This window comes from Mustelus asterias, chromosome 23, assembly GCF_964213995.1.
Source record: "Mustelus asterias chromosome 23, sMusAst1.hap1.1, whole genome shotgun sequence".
Taxonomy (NCBI): Eukaryota; Metazoa; Chordata; class Chondrichthyes; order Carcharhiniformes; family Triakidae; genus Mustelus; species Mustelus asterias.
In genome coordinates, this window is record NC_135823.1 from 17,928,717 (window position 1) to 17,947,822 (window position 19,106).

Below are 19,106 nucleotides of genomic sequence, written 5' to 3' on the forward strand. Positions count from 1 at the left end.
AATAAATAAACAACATGAGGCTATTCGGCCCATTGGGTCCACGCCAACTGTCCGAAAGAGCATCCAGGCCCACTCCCCCACCCCCCCCCCCCCACCCCCACCCACCCCGCCATTCTTGTAAACCTACAGTGGCCAATCCACCCAACCTGTACATCTTTTGGACTGTGGGAGGAAATCGGAGCACCGGGGGGGAACCCACGCAGACCCGGGGAGAACATACAAACTCCACACAGACAGTGACCCAAGGCCAGAATCGAACCTGGATCCCTGACACTGTGAAGCAACAGTGCTAACCTTTGCTAACCAGGATTCTGTGAAAATTATTTCATCCTGGGTTCTTACGGCCCCCAAGAACACATCCAGGGCGGTGATGCTGCAAACTTTGTCCATCCGTAGCAACAGGTATGTGACTCTCCTCCTTCGCCTTGCATGTTTGGAGTATCCCTTTAAATACTGGCATCATGTGTGTTGTTATCATGTCCATTGATGCTAATTGGACAGAAAGCCCAGCAATAAACGTATTCCTGTGTCTCGTGGTTTTGTTAAAGTGTAAATCTAGCCCTCGGCGCTAGAACTCAACCCTCTGAGAGGCCCCAGCTTCTTATTAAGGCATTAACTCCTTAAATATAACCTGTTAACAAGAATCTTAATTCTCAGTAAAAGTTGTTGTAAATAACAATGGCATTTTTTTCGCAATAAGTTTATTAAAAGAAAACCGGCCATAGCAAAAAAAAAAGGGCGGCACGGTAGCACAGTGGTTAGCACTGCTGCTTCACAGCTACAGGGACCTGGGTTCAATTCCCGGCTTGGGTCGCTGTCTGTGTGGAGTTTGCACATTCTCCTCGTGTCTGCGTCGGTTTCCTCCGGGTGCTCCGGTTTCCTCCCACAGTCCAAAGATGTGCGGGTTAGGTTGATTGGCCATGCTAAAATTGCCCCTCAGTGTCCTGAGATGCGTAGTTTAGAGGGATTAGTGGGTAAAATATGTAGGGATATGGGGGTAGGGCCTGGGTGGGATTGTGGTCGGTGCAGACTCGATGGGCCAAATGGCCTCTTTCTGTGCTGTAGGGTTTCTATGATTTATATGATTTCTATAAAGCGGCTGAGGTAAAAAGTCACTGACAGATGCACAATCAGTGGCCCCGGCTCACCCTGCTCCCTACCAGTCTAGTGTTGTTTTCTGCACCATATTGAATCAATGTCTCCATTAGATCATCCCCCATACTTCAAAACTCACAGGAATATAAACCAAATTTACACAACCTCACTTCAAAATGCAGTCACTGCATTGGAACCTCTGATTAGTGGGTACTGTATCCCCTTCAAGGTCAACATCTCTCTCCTGACCTGAATGCAATCCTCCAACTGGGGTTTGTACAAGCCGTTATATAACTGAAACACTCCAACTTCCTTGAGAGAAAGCCAAACTTCTCAGTAGTCGATGGGATTACTGTTTGTAATCTTTGCAGCATCTTTTAGTGATCTCTCTATAGGGACACTCACATTGTTGTTCCTCTACAACTCTTTGCCTTTCACCATTAAGAAAAGTGTCTTTCTCAAATCCAAAGTGAATGAGTACACACTTCCAGCTGTCATTCATTTAGTCTGTCTATGGTTCCTTGTAACTCCCTGCTTTCATCTATGCAACTCATTCTACACCGCCCCCCTCCCCCTCGCCCCATCCCTCCCAAACAGGCCACGTTGACTTCTCTTGCTCATCTTGGCGCTCATCTGTGATCTAATCCAATGCAGCAAAATGGCACCCCTGGAAACATTGATATGCATTTATTGTGGTGGACTACTTTCAACTAACCACACTTTTCAATGCCAATAAAACGAAGGAGATAGTCTCCAACTTCAGGAAGCACAGTGGAGGACATGCCCCTGTCTACATCACTGGGGATGAAGTAGAAATGGTTGAGAGCTTCAAGTTTTAGGTGTCCAGATTACCAACAACCTGTCTTGGTCTTTCCATGAGGACGCTACATTTAAGAAAACCCACCAATACTTCTACTTTCTCAGGAGACTAAGGAAATTTGGTACGTCCGCTGCAATTCTCACTAATTTCTGCAGATGCACCATAGAAAGCATTCTTTCTGGTTGTATCACAGTTTGGGATGGCTTCTGCTCTGCCCAAGACTGCAAGAAACTACAAAGGCTTGTGAATGAAGCCCAGTCCATCACTCAAACCGGCCTCCCATCCATTGAAACTGTCTACACTTCTCGCTGCCTTGGAAAAGCAGCCAGCATTATCTAAGACCCCACACATCCCGGACATTCTCTCTTCCACCTTCTTCCAACGAGAAAAAGGGACAAAAGTCAGAGATCACGTACCAACCAACTCAAAAACAGCTTCTTTCCTGCTGTCATCAGACTTTTGAATGAACCTACATCACATTAGGTTGATGTTTCTCTCTACCTTGGCTATGACTGTGACACTACATTCTGCACTCTCTCCTTTCCTTCTCTATGTACGGTATGCTTTGTCTGTATAGCACGTAATAAACAATACTTTTCACTGCATACTAATACATGTGACAAATCAAATTAAATCAAGAAAGGAGACTCGGACGGGTTTCAATAGTTTATTCATGATTCCAGCATGGAGGGCACTACCCCAGAGAATCCTCTGAAGCAGCACTCTCCTCTAATACAGTACTCAAAGGGAGAGAACGTTAATACTTCTCTCTCCTCTAAGTCACAGATATGCATTGTGTTTATACAATTAGTCAGTACACAGAACATTGTTTAAAATTCCAATGTTGTCCACATCGATTTATTATTAAACCTTCACCCAGACCTTGGCTGTTATCTCTTTCTGGCTAGAGACTATTTTCTCTGAGATAAGCAGCCAAGGCCTTTCAGGAGGATTTTTGATGACCTCAGGTCCTTGAGGTTGTGTGAAGTTCACTCGGGGTTTGAGCATTTAACTGGCATGTGCTTTACTCTAATGCAGGGATGTTAGCCCCAATCCCCTTTTTCAAAATCTATTAATTTATACTAACACATTGATGTATATTCCTTCATCCCACGTCATCAGTGAGAAGCTGAAGTACTTGTACCGATCCTGGAGCTCAACACTTGTGTCCCAGCAATCAGAACATATTGCCATTTCCCTTTCTGTTTCTTATTCCATCCTGCCCACCAAACACACTACCAACTTAAATCAAAAGGTTTCCTCCAATTCCAAACATTTTAACTTTTCAACTGCCTTCTGAAAGTCCATAGAAGCAGCATTCTCAGACAGCAGGGTAGCACAGTGGTTAGCACTGCTGCCTCACAGTGCCAGGAACCCAGGTTCGATTCCCGGCTTGGGTCACTGTCTGTGTGGAGTTTGCACGTTCTCCCCATGTCTGCGTGGGTTTCCTCCGGGTGCTCCAGTTTCCTCTCACAATCTGAAAAACATGCTGGTTAGGTGCATTGACCATTCTAAATTCTCCCTCAGTTACCTGAACAGGTGCCGGAGTGTGGTGACTCGGGGATTTTCACAGTAACTTCATTGCAGTGTTAATGTAAGCCTATTTGTGACAATAATAAATGAATAAGATGCATGATGAATTCGAACATGATGGGCTGAGAAATATTTTTGCAAGATCTTCCTAAAATGAAGGAAATATAACTATGTGATTCTTAAAATCAAAAAGCTGAAACATATATCTGCCAACAACTCACAATCTGGTTACACTGTACCGAATGGCATGGCACTTGGCTAAGTGCAATGTCTACAGTTGAAAACACTGGGAAAGTTTAAAGTTTATTTTATTAGTGTCACAAGTAGGTTTACATTAACACTGCAATGAAGCTACTGTGAAAATTCCTAGTCACCCACACTCCGGCGCCTGTTTGGGTACACTGAGGGAGAATTTAGCATGGCCAATGCACCTAACCAGCACGTCTTTCCGGACTGTGGGAGGAAGCCAGAGCACCCGGAGGAAACCCATGCAGACACGGGGAGAATGTGCAGACTCCACACAGTGACCCAAGCCGGGAATCAAACCTGGATCCCTGGCGCTGTGAGGCAGCAGTGCTCGGCACTGTGCCACCATGTATGGTATAAGAGCAGCAGGATGGCACAGTGGTTAGCACTGCTGCCTCACAGTGGCAGGGGCCCGGGTTATTTCCCGGCTTGGGTCACCGTTTAGTGTGGAGTATGCACATTCTCCCCGTGTCTGCGTGCATATCCTCCGGTTTCCTCCCACAGTCCGAAAGACGTGCTGGTTAGGTGCATTGGCCATGCTAAATTCTCCCTCAGTGTACCCGAACAGGCACCGGATTGTGGCAACTAGGGGATTTTCACAGTAACTTCATTGCAGTCTTAATGTAAGCCTACTTGTTACACTGATTAATAAAAAAAAGATATAAAACTTTCTGCAGGTGGATCTAGTTATTAACTTTGCAGGGACTGAGACAGAGTAAACCAACCAAGCCTTATTTAATGACTAGCTTCATTTTTGTCACATGTATACCCATCACAATCATTTTCTCTACATGCTGTGATTTCTTCCAAATGAAAATCCTAATAAATTAGGCAACACGGACTATCCCTGAGACTGAAAATTGAAATCCGACTTCCCACATGAGGGGAACTGGAGAAGTTTGAGAGATTATGTCATTTGGACGGGTCTGTCCCTAAGCTTGGCCTTTTCTCAAACAAGACCACTTGTCAGATGCACTCCTTCGTCCCATTTCCAATTAGAGTCAGCTCTGCTACCACTCTCCCTCCCTCCCTTCCTCATTAATCCGGCTGACCAATCACTGGATGGTTAGATTTTTCATGTTAAAGAGAGGGCCGAAACATCTGCTATCTACTAACAATGCAAACATTCAAAGGCAAGTTTAATAAGCCCTTAAGAGGCCCATCAAGCTGCCTGGATACTTTTAAATTGCAGCTATACACTGCGCTGGGATTACACTTGTGAATCGATGATGAAGTGGCATCCCAGGGGGGATCTCAAACCCTTTCACTTTTACCCTATTTGGGACTGACTTGAAAAGGATTCTCTAGTCTCAGTGGCATTTTTGTCTTGATTCTCATTCAGACTAGTTTCATCTCCTACAGAATATTTTAAAGATTATTTATTAATGTCACAAGTAGGTTTACATTAACACTGCAGTGAAGTTACTGTGAAAATCCCCTAGTCACCACACTCCAGCGCCTGTTTGGGTACACTGGAAGAGAATTTAGCATGGCCAATTCACCTAACCAACAAGGAGCACCCGGAGGAAACCCACGCAGACACGGGGAGAATGTGCAGACTCTGCACAGACAGTGACCCAAGCCGGGAATCGGACCCTGGCGCTGTGAGGCAGCAGTGCTAACCGCTGTAGATCAGTAGACACAAGTCCAGGATGCTCAAGCTGCAAACGGTTGTTTAATAATCTAACTTGCTGAGGAGCAGATTTCATTCCTGTTGTCTTTGACTGCAATGTACTTACTTTCACACGTCATGTGTCAAAGCCAGCGCCTGGAATGATCATCTATTGGATTTGTGTTCCTGTGAGTCGTGGGGTGACAGGGCAGGTGTACACAAGAGGGCCAGAGGCTCATTTCAGTGCCTTTTCCCTTGATTCATGTGTGATGTACTCTAAACACGATGTGAAGATGCCGACATTGGACTGGGGTGGACGCAGTAAGAAGTCTCACAACACCAGGTTAAAGTCCAACAGGTTTATTTGGAATTTGACTGACTCACCTGATGAAGGAGCAGCGCTCTGAAAGCTCGTGAATCCAAATAAACCTGTTGGACTTTAACCTGGTGTTGTGAGACTTCTTACTGTGCTCTAAACAGGAGCACAGAGCAATAGGTTCAGAGCCTAATGTGTTACTATATCCTGAGCAAGGCATCTGGGACAGGGACAAGATAAAGACACCAAATCATTGGTGTCATTCCAATCAGGTATATGTTTATTGGTATATGTTTTCATAAAGAGTTAAAAAGATAAATCCGATATGTATTTAAACAAAGGCTGGGCCAATTGGAATGCATTGACTATTCAACTCCAAGAATAGTGCTTGTTTTGGCGGGATATGTTAAGGAGGGTCACGACTCGCCTTCTGGCTCCTGAATTAAGCCTTCCCCACCCTCCCCCTCACCACATATACACACACCACCAAGGTTCTGGGGTCAGTGTTTTGTGTCTAACTGACACCTCTCACCTCTTTTGGTACCCTGACGCAAGAATCCAACCAACTCTTCCCCCCTCCCAGCGCGAAACAGAATTGGCCTCATTTTATCCTCTAACAGCAGCAGCTTTCCTGTTTAAATGGCAGAATGTGTATCCAGTGCTAATGTGGCTTGTACATCTCATTCATACGGACAGAATCCCCAGTGCAGATGAATAGGCTTAAGTACAGTGTAGGCAGAAAATGAGAAATGCAATTGGGGTTACAGAAAAAAACCCTCTGTAAATGAATGTAAACAGGGAGCAGAAATCACAAGTTGGTTCTTCTGCCTGAGTTGTCTTTGCAATGTACCTTAGTCTTTGCAATGTCCCTTACTGTCTCTGTCTGTTATTGCCCTGACTAAGCTAAAGGCTAGATTGGTAAAACACCAGTCATGTTATAAACGTGGCTTTAGAGAGTGGGCAAGATGTGAACAGGGATTCATTAGATATAAAGTGAAGACCTGTGATTATTGAACCAAGTGGAGGTGGGGCGTGCTTTTAGCTGGGACATTCAGGCTTTGTGTCTGCAGACAGCACACCAGAACCGACTGCAGGATCTGTTAGTCTGAATAGTGGAGAAATCTCAGAGAGGGGGGTTGCTGGGGTTATAGCACACTGCCTGGGATGGCAGGCGTGCCTCTGCTCACCAATTTGCATAGATTTCCGCCCGTCTGTGTCCCCCCCGCATTGTGAGTCCTTTATTTGAAATTTTGGCGGGCGATCCGACTATTTAGCGAATTAAGAAGAAGAAAAAAAATCAATAGTCCTTTCAAAAGCGTTTCCTTTCAAACCATAATGTATACATGAATTTATAATAACACTGTCGGGATTAGCTGATGGGCATGACAGTCTTGAAGATGTCCTCAAGAAAACGAATGCAGTTTGTAAAAGGGCAGGGGGATCCACCAGCATTTACCAAGGCGGAATTATTGTACATACTGACACACAAGATCAATTTTGTGGCTATTTACAGACACACACTGTGTGTCAGTCTGTAAATAGCCACAAAATTGAATTCTTAAAAATGTCAATGAGAGAGAAAGCTACACAGTAGAATGTTTTCATAAAAGATCTAAAAATATCCGATATGTATTTAAACAAAGGCTGCACCAATTCAGTTTAATTAGCACTGATTTAAACTGATTTATTTTTAAAGCTATTTCTGCTCTACATAGCTTTACATAGATAGACATTTTACATAAATAGACAGATAGACATAGATAGACATTACTCTTGCTTTACATAGATAGAAAGGACAATCTTTATTTGAAGAGAAATGGGGCTGCTGATCAGACTGAATATTGTAGAATGGGAGTCTGACATCTAACATTGTCGCACTGAGCAGAAATAGCTTTAAAAATAAATCAGTTTAAATCAGTGCTAATTAAACTGAATTGGTGCAGCCTTTGTTTAAATACATATCGGATATTTTTAGATCTTTTATGAAAACATTCTACTGTGTAGCTTTCTCTCTCATTGACATTTTTAAGAAATCAATTTTGTGGCTATTGACACTAATCCAGGCATTCTGATAGCAATGATTCCCAGAAAGTCCCATCATGTCCATCCTATGTTTTTATTCATTCGTGGGACATGGGTGTTGCTGGCTGGCCAGCATTTATTGATGTGGAGATGCCGGCGTTGGACCGGGATCTTGGGTTCATGTCACACTATCTGTAACCCCCACGACTTGCCTGGACTTGCAAAATCTCAGTAACTGTCCTGTCTGGAGACAATACACATCTCTTTAACCTGTGCTTAACGCTCTCTCCACTCACTTTGTCTGTACCTTTAAGACTTGATTACCTGTAAAGACTCACATTCCAATCATTATTTTGTAAATTGAGTTTGTGTCTTTATATGCCCTGTTTGTGAACAGAACTCCCACTTACCTGACGAAGGGACAGCAAGCGCTCCGAAAGCTAGTGGCTTTTGCTACCAAATAAACCTGTTGGACTTTAACCTGGTGTTGTGAGACTTCTTACAGCATTTATTGCCCATCCCTAGTTGCCCTTGAGAAGGTGGTGGTGAGCTGCCTTCTAGAATCGCTGCAGTCCATGTTCTGTAGGTTGACCCACAATGCCATTAGGGAGGGAATTCCAGGATTTTGACCTATTTACAGCATAGAATGAGGAATGTTTTAATTCAGTCAAAACCGTGGTTCATTGATGAGTCGGGTAATCTTCTCCTAATTTGTATGTTGGTATGAAATTGTGCAGAACAATCTCACTATAATGAGGAAAAACTTAAATGAAGTTTCACTATTTTAAAAAATAATATGGCTTTGATTTTAAGAGTTATGTATAATCTAATCGGAAGAGTTATCTGTTCATACAGATATTCTCAACCAACCCAATATGTATTTTATTTATTCATTAGTGTAATGATTGGATGGCACGGTGGTTAGCACTGCTATCTCACAGTGCCAGGGATCTGGGTTCAATTCCAGACTCCGGTCACTGTCTGTGTAGAGTTTGCACCTTTTCCCTGTGTCTGCGTGGATTTCCTCTGGGAGCTCCAGTTTCCTCGCACAGTCCAAAGATGTGCGGGTTAGGTTGATTGGCCATGATAAATTGACCCTAGTATCAGGGGGATTAGCAGGGTAAATGTGTGGGATTACGGAAATACGGCCTGGGTGGGATTGTGGTCGGTGCAGACTTGGTGGGTCAAATGGCCTCCTTCTGTACTGTATGATTCTATGAAATAGGGCTTGCATTAACACTGCATTGAAGTTACTGTGAAAATCCCCCATGTAATTGCGAGTTAGGGTTCAGCACAATAATTGAACTCCCACAGTGAACTAAGATTGAATCTCAACTCTGGAGTGCTTTAGTTCAAATGAAGGGAACCCCAATTTGAAATTGTGGATTGAGAGCTTGTTCTTAAAAAAAATTGCCGTGGTAAATTCCCACTGCTACACGGGTCAGTCAGAGGGTGGTAAAATACAGCTACTGTATTGTTAAAATGAGATGACTGATTTCTGCGGTGGGGGGGGGGGGGAGAGGGGGGGGGGGAGAGGAGGGGGGTAAGAACGGCTTTTTAGATCTAAGTGTTCAAAATCACTTGATGCGGCACAATGCCATGGATAGCTCCCCTCTGTCCTTCACAGAGTGTCCCAGACTTGGCACATTGCAACCTCTGGGACTAAAGCATGGGCTAGTAGCTCTAGAGGTAGAATGGAGAAAGGCCTTTCAGCTATAGTGCAAAGTGGGGAGTGGGGTGGAGGGGGAACTGTGTAGACTCCTCAAAACTTTGTAGAGTCCTCTTCCCTCTCAGGCTGTGTGCTGACATGGAATGCACATTGTCAATATTAGGAGTGCTACATTATATACAGTGACATGGTGGTACAGTAGTTAGCACTGCCGCCTCACAGCGCCACAGATCTGGGTTCGATTCCCAGTTTGGGTCACTGTCTGTGCGGAGTCTGGATGTTCTCCCCATATCTGTGTGGGTTTCCTCCCACAGTCCGGAAGACATGCTAGTCAGGTGCATTGGCCATACTAAATTCTCCCTCAGTGTACCTGAACAGGTGCCAGAGTGTGGCGACTAGGGGATTTTCACAGCAACTTCATTGCAGTGTTAATGTCAGCCTACTTATGACTAATAAATAAATAAACTTTTATTGAGACAGCCCTGAGTGGGACATACGGAGACAAGTTGAATTTCATTGCACTCTCTGTAATCGTCAAATCAAAGTGTTTTGTTATGTGCTTTTATACATTTTATCAATAAAGGATATTTTGGGGGAGGGTGAATCTCCCAGTGGTTGGGACTGAGATACTGTTTGATTGATAATCATAATTTATTAACTCCCCCCCTCAAGATTTATCCGATATTTCACTGAGCTACAGCTAAAACCCGTGCTTGCTGCATTCTTGTTAGAGTTAAGGGAGTGAATATGCAGTTGGATCGACAATAGTTCTGAGACCCCATTTGACAAAGGATCACCTGGACCTGGATTCGAAACGTCAGCTCTTTCTCTCCTTACAGATACTGCCAGACCTGCTGAGATTTTCCAGCATTTTCTCTTTTGGTCTGAGAGTCCCCTTTCTGGTGGGGGTAGGAGGAGGAGAAGGGGGTATGTGGGGTCCAGACGGTCTCCCTCAAACCTTTTTTTTGCAAAATTATACGTTAGCCCTATAAAATCAGAAAGACAAATTGCAAAACATTTCAAATTCTTATGACAGTAAAGTGTGATGATATTCACATTTTCTCCAGAGATTGAGATGCAATCTGAGCTGTTTCAATTCAGTAAAGTTTTAAGTTTATTTATTCGTGTCACAAGTAGGCTGACATTAACACTGCAATAAAGTTACTGTGAAAATCCCCTAGTCACCACACTCCGGCATCAATTCGGGTACACCGAGGAAGATTTAGCATGGCCAATGCACCGAACCAGCACGTCTTTCAGACTCTGGGAGGAAACTGGAGCACCCGGAGGAAACCCACGCAGACATGGGGAGAATGTGCAGACTCTGCACAGTGACCGAAGCCGGGAATCAAATCCGCGTTCCTGGCATTATGAGGTAGCAGTGCTAACCACTGTACCACCGTTCTGCGTAGTAATGAGAACATTAAAAACATTTCAATATTTAGGATTTTTAAAAATATAGAATCCCTACAGTGCAGAAGGAGACCATTTGGCTCATCGAGTCTGCACCGAACACAATCCCATGTATTTACCCTAGCTAGTCCCCCTCTCACTAAGGGGCAATTTAGCATGGCCAATCCATGTCACCTGCACATCTTTGGAGTGTGGGAGGAAATCGGAGCACCCGGAGGAAACCCACGCAGACATGGGGAGAATGTGCAGACTCCACAAAGACAGTCACCCGAGGCTGGAATCAAACCTGGGTGCCTGGCGCTGTGAGCCAGCAGTGTTAACCACTGTGCCACCATGCCACCCACGTTGCGAGTCAACTTTCATTCAACATTGCGCAACTTCATCACATTACACTTCAGAGTGAATGATATGATTTGATTTGATTTATTATTGCCACATATATTGGGATACAGGGAAAAGTATTGTTTCTTGCACGCTATACAGGTGAAACATACTGTTCATAGAGTAGGTAGGGGAGAAGGAAAGGAGAAGGTGCAGAATATAGTGCTAGCTTGAATGTTTAGCATGTCCACAACCAGGACAATATTACCACTGCTATTTATAAATGATGGGGGAAAGAAGTCTGTAAGGTTGAGTTAAGTGCCATCACTGCCCTTTTAAAAGTGTGTGTGCGTGGGGTTGTAGCTGGACGTCATGGTTAGGAGCGTGTCCCCGACAATATCTGCTCCCTCCCCCCTTTTGATTGGCTTGGGGTGAAATAGATTAGCCGCACTGATTGGCCAGCCAGGTCTGGAGTGTGTAACAAATGTGAAGAGGAGGCGCCTGTGCTTCTGGTCAGTGTCAGGATGTCAGGAGAAGCAGCGTGAGCAATGAAGGGAGGCTGGTAAAAAGGGGGGGGGGGTCGAGGCGGGCAGGACATAACAGAGCTGCCCCCTCTGGAGAAAGCAGCATGCTCGCACCCTTGCCACCTTCCTCCGCGGGTATCAGCTTGAATGGGAGCCCCGCTTGACTGAATCAGGATTGCACCTCCTGGCTTTGAAGATGCTTTGGCTGACTCCCTTTACACTTTGGACTTCCTTGCTCTGCCTGCTGAAAACGGCTTATTCTAATTACTCGGTGGACCAGTGCAATTGGAAGGGAAGGTAAGAAAGTGCCCTGTTTAAGTCACCAGCACATGGAGCCCCGGTTAAAACCCTCGACTTTTTATTGTGATGTTTCATTAACAGCCAGAAACGGGACGAAAGTTATATCCAAGTTTCCTATTGATGGCGCCCCCTGTCCTACGTTTCCACTAGCTGCTGTGAAACCTTATCCTCCAGAGTTCACAGAAACTTCTTTCTTTGGTCAGTGGAAATGATTTAAAGTTTGTAATTTTCTTTTGTAAATTTACTTGGTGAGAAACTGCAAAGTTTGCAAGACTCTCTCAAATCTGTTCTCAGTAGAAAGGCAAGTGAACCACTCTAAGATCCCAATAAGACCTTAAAATAGTTTTTATCTCGGAAGGTGTTCAGACCAATGTGATGAATATTATTCTATATAGGGACACATTAACATCGATGTTTAATGCACTTATTGGGAAGGAACATTTAGCAACCATTCTATTTGATTTTAATGCCTCGCATTCTCACCTCAACCCTGGCTAAACGCTTTTTTATTTCGGACCTCATTTCAATTCTTACTCTGAACTTCGCTGGGGTGGTAGTTGCTATTGGAATGCCCCGGGGTTAAGTTTTGTTTTTAGCCCTTAGGGCTTTGCTCTCTCAACGTTTGGAGAGTTGTGTTGCCATCATTGTGAGTTTGCATGCAGCATTTTATTAAAATGCCAGCCCTTTGTTCGACATTGGCGCGCACTCTTGTTGCTCCAATTGTCTAGGGGTGAAGTGCAGTGATGCGCTTGACAAGCGGAATCCCAGTGCAATCTGTCGCATCTCCCGAGCGTGGGACTGAGAGAGAGAGTGGCACTTTACCCGCTCACTGTGTGTGAGAGTGACTTGTTCTTTGGGGGGTGGGGGGAGGAATATAAACCCGTAGGGGTGGGGAGGCCGATTTAACCAGTACGGTTTTGGTGCTGGATAATTTATGGCACGGTTTTATAATTCTATGAACATTACAGTGCAGAAGGAGGCCATTTGGCCCATCGAGTCTGCACCGACAACAATCCCCACCCAGGCCCTATCCCCACACATTAACCCGCTAATCCCTTTTAAAATAGACATCCCAGGACACTAAGGGGTAATATACCATGGCCAATCAACCTAATCCGCACATCTTTGTACTGTGGGAGGAAACTGGAGCACCCGGGGGAAACCCATGCAGACACGGGGAGAATGTGCAAACTCCACACAGACAGTGACCTGATGCTGGAATTGAACCCGGGTCTCTGGAGCTGTGAGGCAACAGTGCAAGCTGTTAACCCAGTGAACTGGTATAATGGATGTGGCCTGCGAGTTTATTGCTGATAAAATGTACAGAGGCAGAGTCCTGTCCGTCAAATGAGCAAACTGTTTCCTATCCAGTGTTTATTAGCAGACTGGTTAATTGTAATAAATATATGTAAAGTTCACCATAATCCACATGGACTATGGAACATGGCGAGTGTCCAGTTTTGTGTCCTTGATAGCTATGTGCACGTCTTTATATAAAAATTATTCCAGCATCCCTGAGCAGGTGGATTTGTGGATCGTTCCTGATGTGGGCTAATGAAGATCTTTGGTACATTCAGAGATGTACAAGTTGCAATAGCTTGCAGGAAGCTCGCCTTCCATATGGAGAAGGCGAGGTTTAATTCTCAAGCCTTTTGTGCAGAAGGGGAAAGTGTTGTTTCCAATGGCTGGGGGGGGGGGGGGGGTATGGGGGTTAATTGACAAGCAAGTGGCACAGATATTGGGTAATTTGATTTATTATTGGTCACGTGTATTGGGATACAGTGACAAGTATTGGTTCTTGCGCACTATACAGACAAAACATACGGTTCATAGATTACATAGAGGAGAAGGAAAGGAGAGGGTACAGAACGTAATGTTACAGTCATAGCTAGCATGTGTTTCGGACAAAGCTCGGCACAACATCGAGGGCTGAAGGGTCTGTACTGTGCTGTACTGTTCTATGTGTAGAAAGATCAGTTAATATGTTAGGTCCATTCAAAAATCTGATGGCAGCAGGGAAGAAGCTGTTCTTGAGTCGGATGGTGCGTGACCTCAGACTTTTGTATCTTTTTCCTGATGGTAAAGGGGGACGGGGGGGGGACACTGAATATGTGTGAATGGGTGGTGATGGGGACTGCAGCTGGAAGAGTGGTGCGAGTAGGTTCAGTAATAAAAAGGGAATTGGATATATTGTACATTGGGGGGGGGGAAATCAGCAGGGCGATGGGGGAAATAAGGATTTTGGGGATAATTGAGTATTTTTTCCCCCCAAAGGGCCAGTACAGGTGTGATGGGTCGAAACGCCTCCTTCTGTGCTGCATCATTCAACAAAGTAAATTGTATTGATGATTTCCTTCCTATGGTTCTAATAGCTGTCCAGCACGGTGGCACAGTGGTTAGCACTGCTGTCTCACAGCGCCAGGGACCTGGGTTCGATTCCCGACTTGGGTCACTGTCTCTGTGGGGTCTGCACATTCTCCCCGTGTCTGCGTGGGTTTCCTCTGGGTCCTCTGGTTTCCTCCCACAGTCTGAAAGACATGCTGGTTAGGTGCGTTGGCCATGCTAAATTCTCCCTCCGTGTACCCGAACAGGTGCCGGAGTGTGACGACTAGGGAATTTTCACAGTAACTTCACTGCAGTGTTAATGTAAGCTGACTTGTGACTAATAAATAAACTTTAAACAGTGTTAAAAGGTAAGTGGATGTAGAGGAGCTCTAATTAAATTTTAATTTTAATGGGCTTGTTGTGTTCCCTTGCAGTGGTTTATCCCAGGAACCGGGCAGCGTGGAGCAGATCTTCCTGCACTGTGCCGAAGGGGATGTGGAGTGGCTGTACCCGGTGGGAGCACTGCGCCTCAGCCTGTCTCCCCGGCTCCCCCCAGGGCCAGCCGCCCCAGCCAGCCGGGGGAGCACCGGGGGCCGCATCACGGCGTGCATCAAGCCAGCGGAGAGCTTCAGGGGGGCGCAGATCTACCTGGAGAGGGACGGGGAGCTGCAGCTGCTGGTCCGGGATCAACACCAGCCACTGGAGGACGAGGAGGAGGAGGATGGAGTGGAGCCCAAAGTGCATTGTTTTAGCCGCCTGGTCGGTGACAAAGTAGCTCTGTTCATCCAGTCAACACTGCACAGGGACATCAGCCGCCGCATTGCTGCCTTTAAATATGAACTCCGCGGGGACTGGAGCTCTGGACTGCTGCTCCCTCAACAGATTGAAAGTAAGGAGCTATACTGTGAAGTACCTGTATAAGATTGTCTATAGTTAGTGATAGAGCCATGTAGGAATGTCTACCCCTAGTTACAGCTAGTGTCAGAGCCACATAGGATCATATAGGATTGTCTGTCCCTGGTTATAATGATGTGGAGATGCCGGCGTTGGACTGGGGTAAACACAGTAAGAAGCTTAACAACACCAGGTTAAAGTCCAACAGGTTTATTTGGTAGCAAAAGTCACAAGCTTTCGGAGCCTTAAGCTCCTTCTTCAGGTGAGTGGTCACTCACCTGAAGAAGGAGCTTAAGGCTCCGAAAGCTTGTGGCTTTTGCTACCAAATAAACCTGTTGGACTTTAACCTGGTTATAATGTCAGAGCCACGTAAGAGTTATTTAGAATTGTCTGCCTTTGGTTATAGTTAGAGACAGAGCCACATAGAATCACATAGGATTGTCTGCCCCTGATTAGAGTCATAGAATCCTACAGTGCAGGAGGAGGCCATTCAGCCCATCAACTCTACACCGACCACAATCCCACCCAGGCCCTATCCACACAATCCCATGCATTTACCCCAGCTAGTCCCCCTGACACTAGGGGGCAATTTGGCATGGCCAATCTACCTAACCCACACATCAGCTAGCTAGCTAGTGGTGGCACGGTAGCACACTGGCTAGCACTGCTGCTTCACCGCTCCAGGGACCTGGGTTCGATTCCTGGCTTGGGTCACTATCTGTGTGGAGTTTGCACATTCTCTTTGTGTCTGCGTGGGTTTCCTCCGGGTGCTCCGGTTTCCTCCCACAATCCAAAGATGTGCAGGTAAGGTTGATTGGCCATGATAAAATTGCCCCTTAATGTCCTGAGATGCGTGGATTAGCGGGTAAAATATGTAGGGATATGGGGGTAGGGCCTGGGTGGGATTGTGGTCGGTGCAGACTCGATGGGCCAAATGGCCTCTTTCTGTACTGTAGGGCTTCTATGATCTTTGGACTGTGGGAGGAAACCGGAGCACCTGGAGGAAACTCGCGCAGACACCGGGAGAATGTGCAAACTCCGCACTGACAGTGACAGTGAGCTAGAAATCGAACCTGGGTCCCTGGTGCTGTGAGGCAGCAATGCTAACCACTGTGCTGGCTGGTGAGTGTCCGAGTCATGATGGCCCTTCAGCCCATCCTGTTTGTGCCAGCCATCAATTATCCACCTATTCTAATCTCACTTTCCTCCACTTGGTCTGGAACTCTGTACGCTCTGGCATTTCAAATGCTCATCTAAATGCTTCTTAAGTGTTGTGAAGGTTCTCACCTCCACCACCCTTTAGGGCAGTGAGTCCCAGATTCCCTCCAGATGGAAAAGGTATTTTTTTTCCCCCTCCCAAAACCCCTGCCGCTTGCCTTAAATCTGTGCCCCCTATCATATGCCAGGCATCTTAAAACTGCATTGGAAGCAGTTCAGAGATGGTTCAGTCAAGTGATAACCTGGAAAGAGGGGGTTTTCGAATAAGGAAAGATTGGACAGGCTTGATTCCACAGGCGTTTAGCAGAATGAGGTGTGATCTTATTGAAACATATAAGATCCTGAGGGGACTTGACAGGGTGGATGCTAAAAGGATGCTTCCCCTTGTGAGAGAGACTAAAACTAGGGGACACATGTTATTAGTAAAGGGTCTCCTACTAAGGACGGCGATGAGGAGAAAGTTACCCCTTAAATTGTTGTGAATTTTTGAAATTCTGATCCCCAGAGAACGGTGGAAGCAGGGTTGATGAATATTTTTCAGGCAAAGGTAGATTCTTGACTAAAATGGGAGTCACAGGTTATCGGGTAGAGTGTGAAATTTGCCATAATTAGATAAGCCATGATCTTGTTGAATAGCAGAGCAGGCTTGAGGGGCTGAATGGTCTACTCGGCTCCTAATTCGTATGTTTTAAAGTTTATAGTTTATTTATTAGTCACAAGTAAGGCTTGCATTAACACTGCAATGAAGTTACTGAAATTCTCCTAGTTTGTAGTCTGCCTTGGGTTGCCAACTTCGATCAAGTCTATTCATATATTACACTGAGTGTCAGCTAGCTAGTAACATAAAAGAAGATAGGAAGAGTTTTCAATATATAAAAGGTGTAAGAGAGGCAAAAATAGCTATTGGACCACTGGAAAATGAGGCTGGAGAAGTAATAATAGGAAATGAAGAAATGGCAGAGGAACTGAATATTACTTTGGAAGACCCCAGTGGGATGCCAGAGCTCCAGGAGAATCGGGGGCACAGGTGACTGTAGTGGCCATCACTAAGGAGAAGATTCTGGAGAAACTGAAAGGTCTGAAGGTGGATAAGTCACCTGGACCGGATGGACTACACCCCACCGTTCTAAAAGAGATAGCTGAGGAAATTGTGAAGGTGATTTTCAGAATCACTAGAAGCAGGGAGGGTCCCAGAGGACTGGAAAGTAGCTAATGTAACACTGCTGTTTAAGAAGGGAGGGAGGCAGCAGATGGGAAATTATAGGCTGGTTAGCAAGATTTTAGAGTCCATTATTAAAGATGAGATTGCGGATACTTGGAAGTGCATGATAAAATAGGACTGAGTCATAACGGCTTCGTCGAGGGGAGGTCATGTCTGACGAATCTGTTAGAGTTCTTTGAGGTAACAGGGAAGTTAGACAAAGGAGAACCAGTGGACGTGATTTATTTAGATTTCCAAAAGGCCTTTGACAAGGTGCCGCATAGGAGACTGTTAAATAAGTTAAGTGCCCATGGTTTTAATGCTAAGATCCTGGCATGGATAGAGGATTGGCTGACTGGCAGAAGGCAGAGAGTGGGGATAAAGGGGTCTTTTTCAGGATGGCAGCAGGTGACTAATGGTGTGCCTCAGGGGTCAGTGCTGGGACCACAACTTTTCACAATATACATTAACGATTTGGAAGAAGGAACTGAAGACACTGTTGCTAAGTTTGCAGATGATACAAAGATATGTAGAGGGACAGATAGTATTGAGGGGGGGGGGGGGTTGCTGCAGAAGAACTTGGCAGGTTCGGAGAGTGGGCAAAGAAGTGGCAGGTGGAATACAATGTGGAAAAGTGAGGTTATGCACTTTGGAAGGAGGTATGGAGACATAGACTATTTTCTAATTGGGGAAATGCTTAGGAAATCCGAAACACAAAGGGACTTGGGAGTCCTTGTTCAAGATTCTCTTAAGGTTAACATGCAGGTTCAGTCGGCAGTTAGAAAGCAAATGCAATGTTAGCATTCATGTCGAGAGGGCGCGAATACAAGAGCAGGGATGCACTTCTGAGGCTGTATAAGGCTCTGGTCAGACCCCATTTGGAGTATTGAGGTGTTTTGGGCCCCGTATCTAAGGAAGGATGTGTGGGCCTTGGAAAGGATCCAGAGGAGGTTCACAAGATTGATCCCTGGAACGAAGAGCTTGTCATATGAGGAACAGTTGAGAACTCTGGGTCTGTACTCATTGGAGTTTAGTAGGATGAGGGGGATATTATTGAAACTGGCAGGATACTGTAAGGCCTGGATAGAGTGGATGTGGAGAGGATGTTTCCACTAGTAGGAAAAACTAGAACCAGAGGGCACAACTTCAGGCTAAAGGGACGATCCTTTAAAACAGATGAGGAGGAATTTCTTCAGCCAGAGAGTGGTGAATCTGTGGAACTCTTTGCTGTAGAAGGCTGTGGAGGACAGGTCACTGAGTGTCTTTAAGACCGAGATAGGTTCTTGATTAATAAGGGAGTCGGGTTATGGGGATGGGAAAAAATCAGCCATGATTGAGTCTGCTCCACCATTCAATGTGCCGAGTGGCCTAATTCTGTTCCTATGTCTATGGTCTTATGGTCTATTCTTGGAGGTTTCATCACATCCCAGCCATGCCAGAAGGAGATGACACTTTTTTGAAAAGTTAAGAAAAGGAAAAATAACCTGCACTATCTCTTGACAAGTAGGTTCCAGTTAATTTTCATTTCTGGCTACCTCTCCACCTTCAAGTTTTAACAGAGACTCCTATTTAGTCAGCTCGCACATTCATCCTTCTA

General features: G+C 45.3%; 1 protein-coding gene across 1 annotated transcript in view; it reads left to right on the forward strand.

Annotated features, from left to right (window-relative positions):
• The first annotated feature begins 11,558 nt into the window (after nucleotides 1–11,558).
• metrn (meteorin, glial cell differentiation regulator) overlaps nucleotides 11,559–19,106 on the forward strand; it is a 45,728-nt gene continuing 38,180 nt past the window's right edge. Inside the window, exons 1-2 of the mRNA XM_078240051.1 lie at nucleotides 11,559–11,868; nucleotides 14,631–15,085. Of these exons, the coding sequence (XP_078096177.1) occupies nucleotides 11,768–11,868; nucleotides 14,631–15,085 (556 nt within the window). The 5' untranslated portion in view covers nucleotides 11,559–11,767. The remainder of the gene's footprint in view (nucleotides 11,869–14,630; nucleotides 15,086–19,106) is intronic.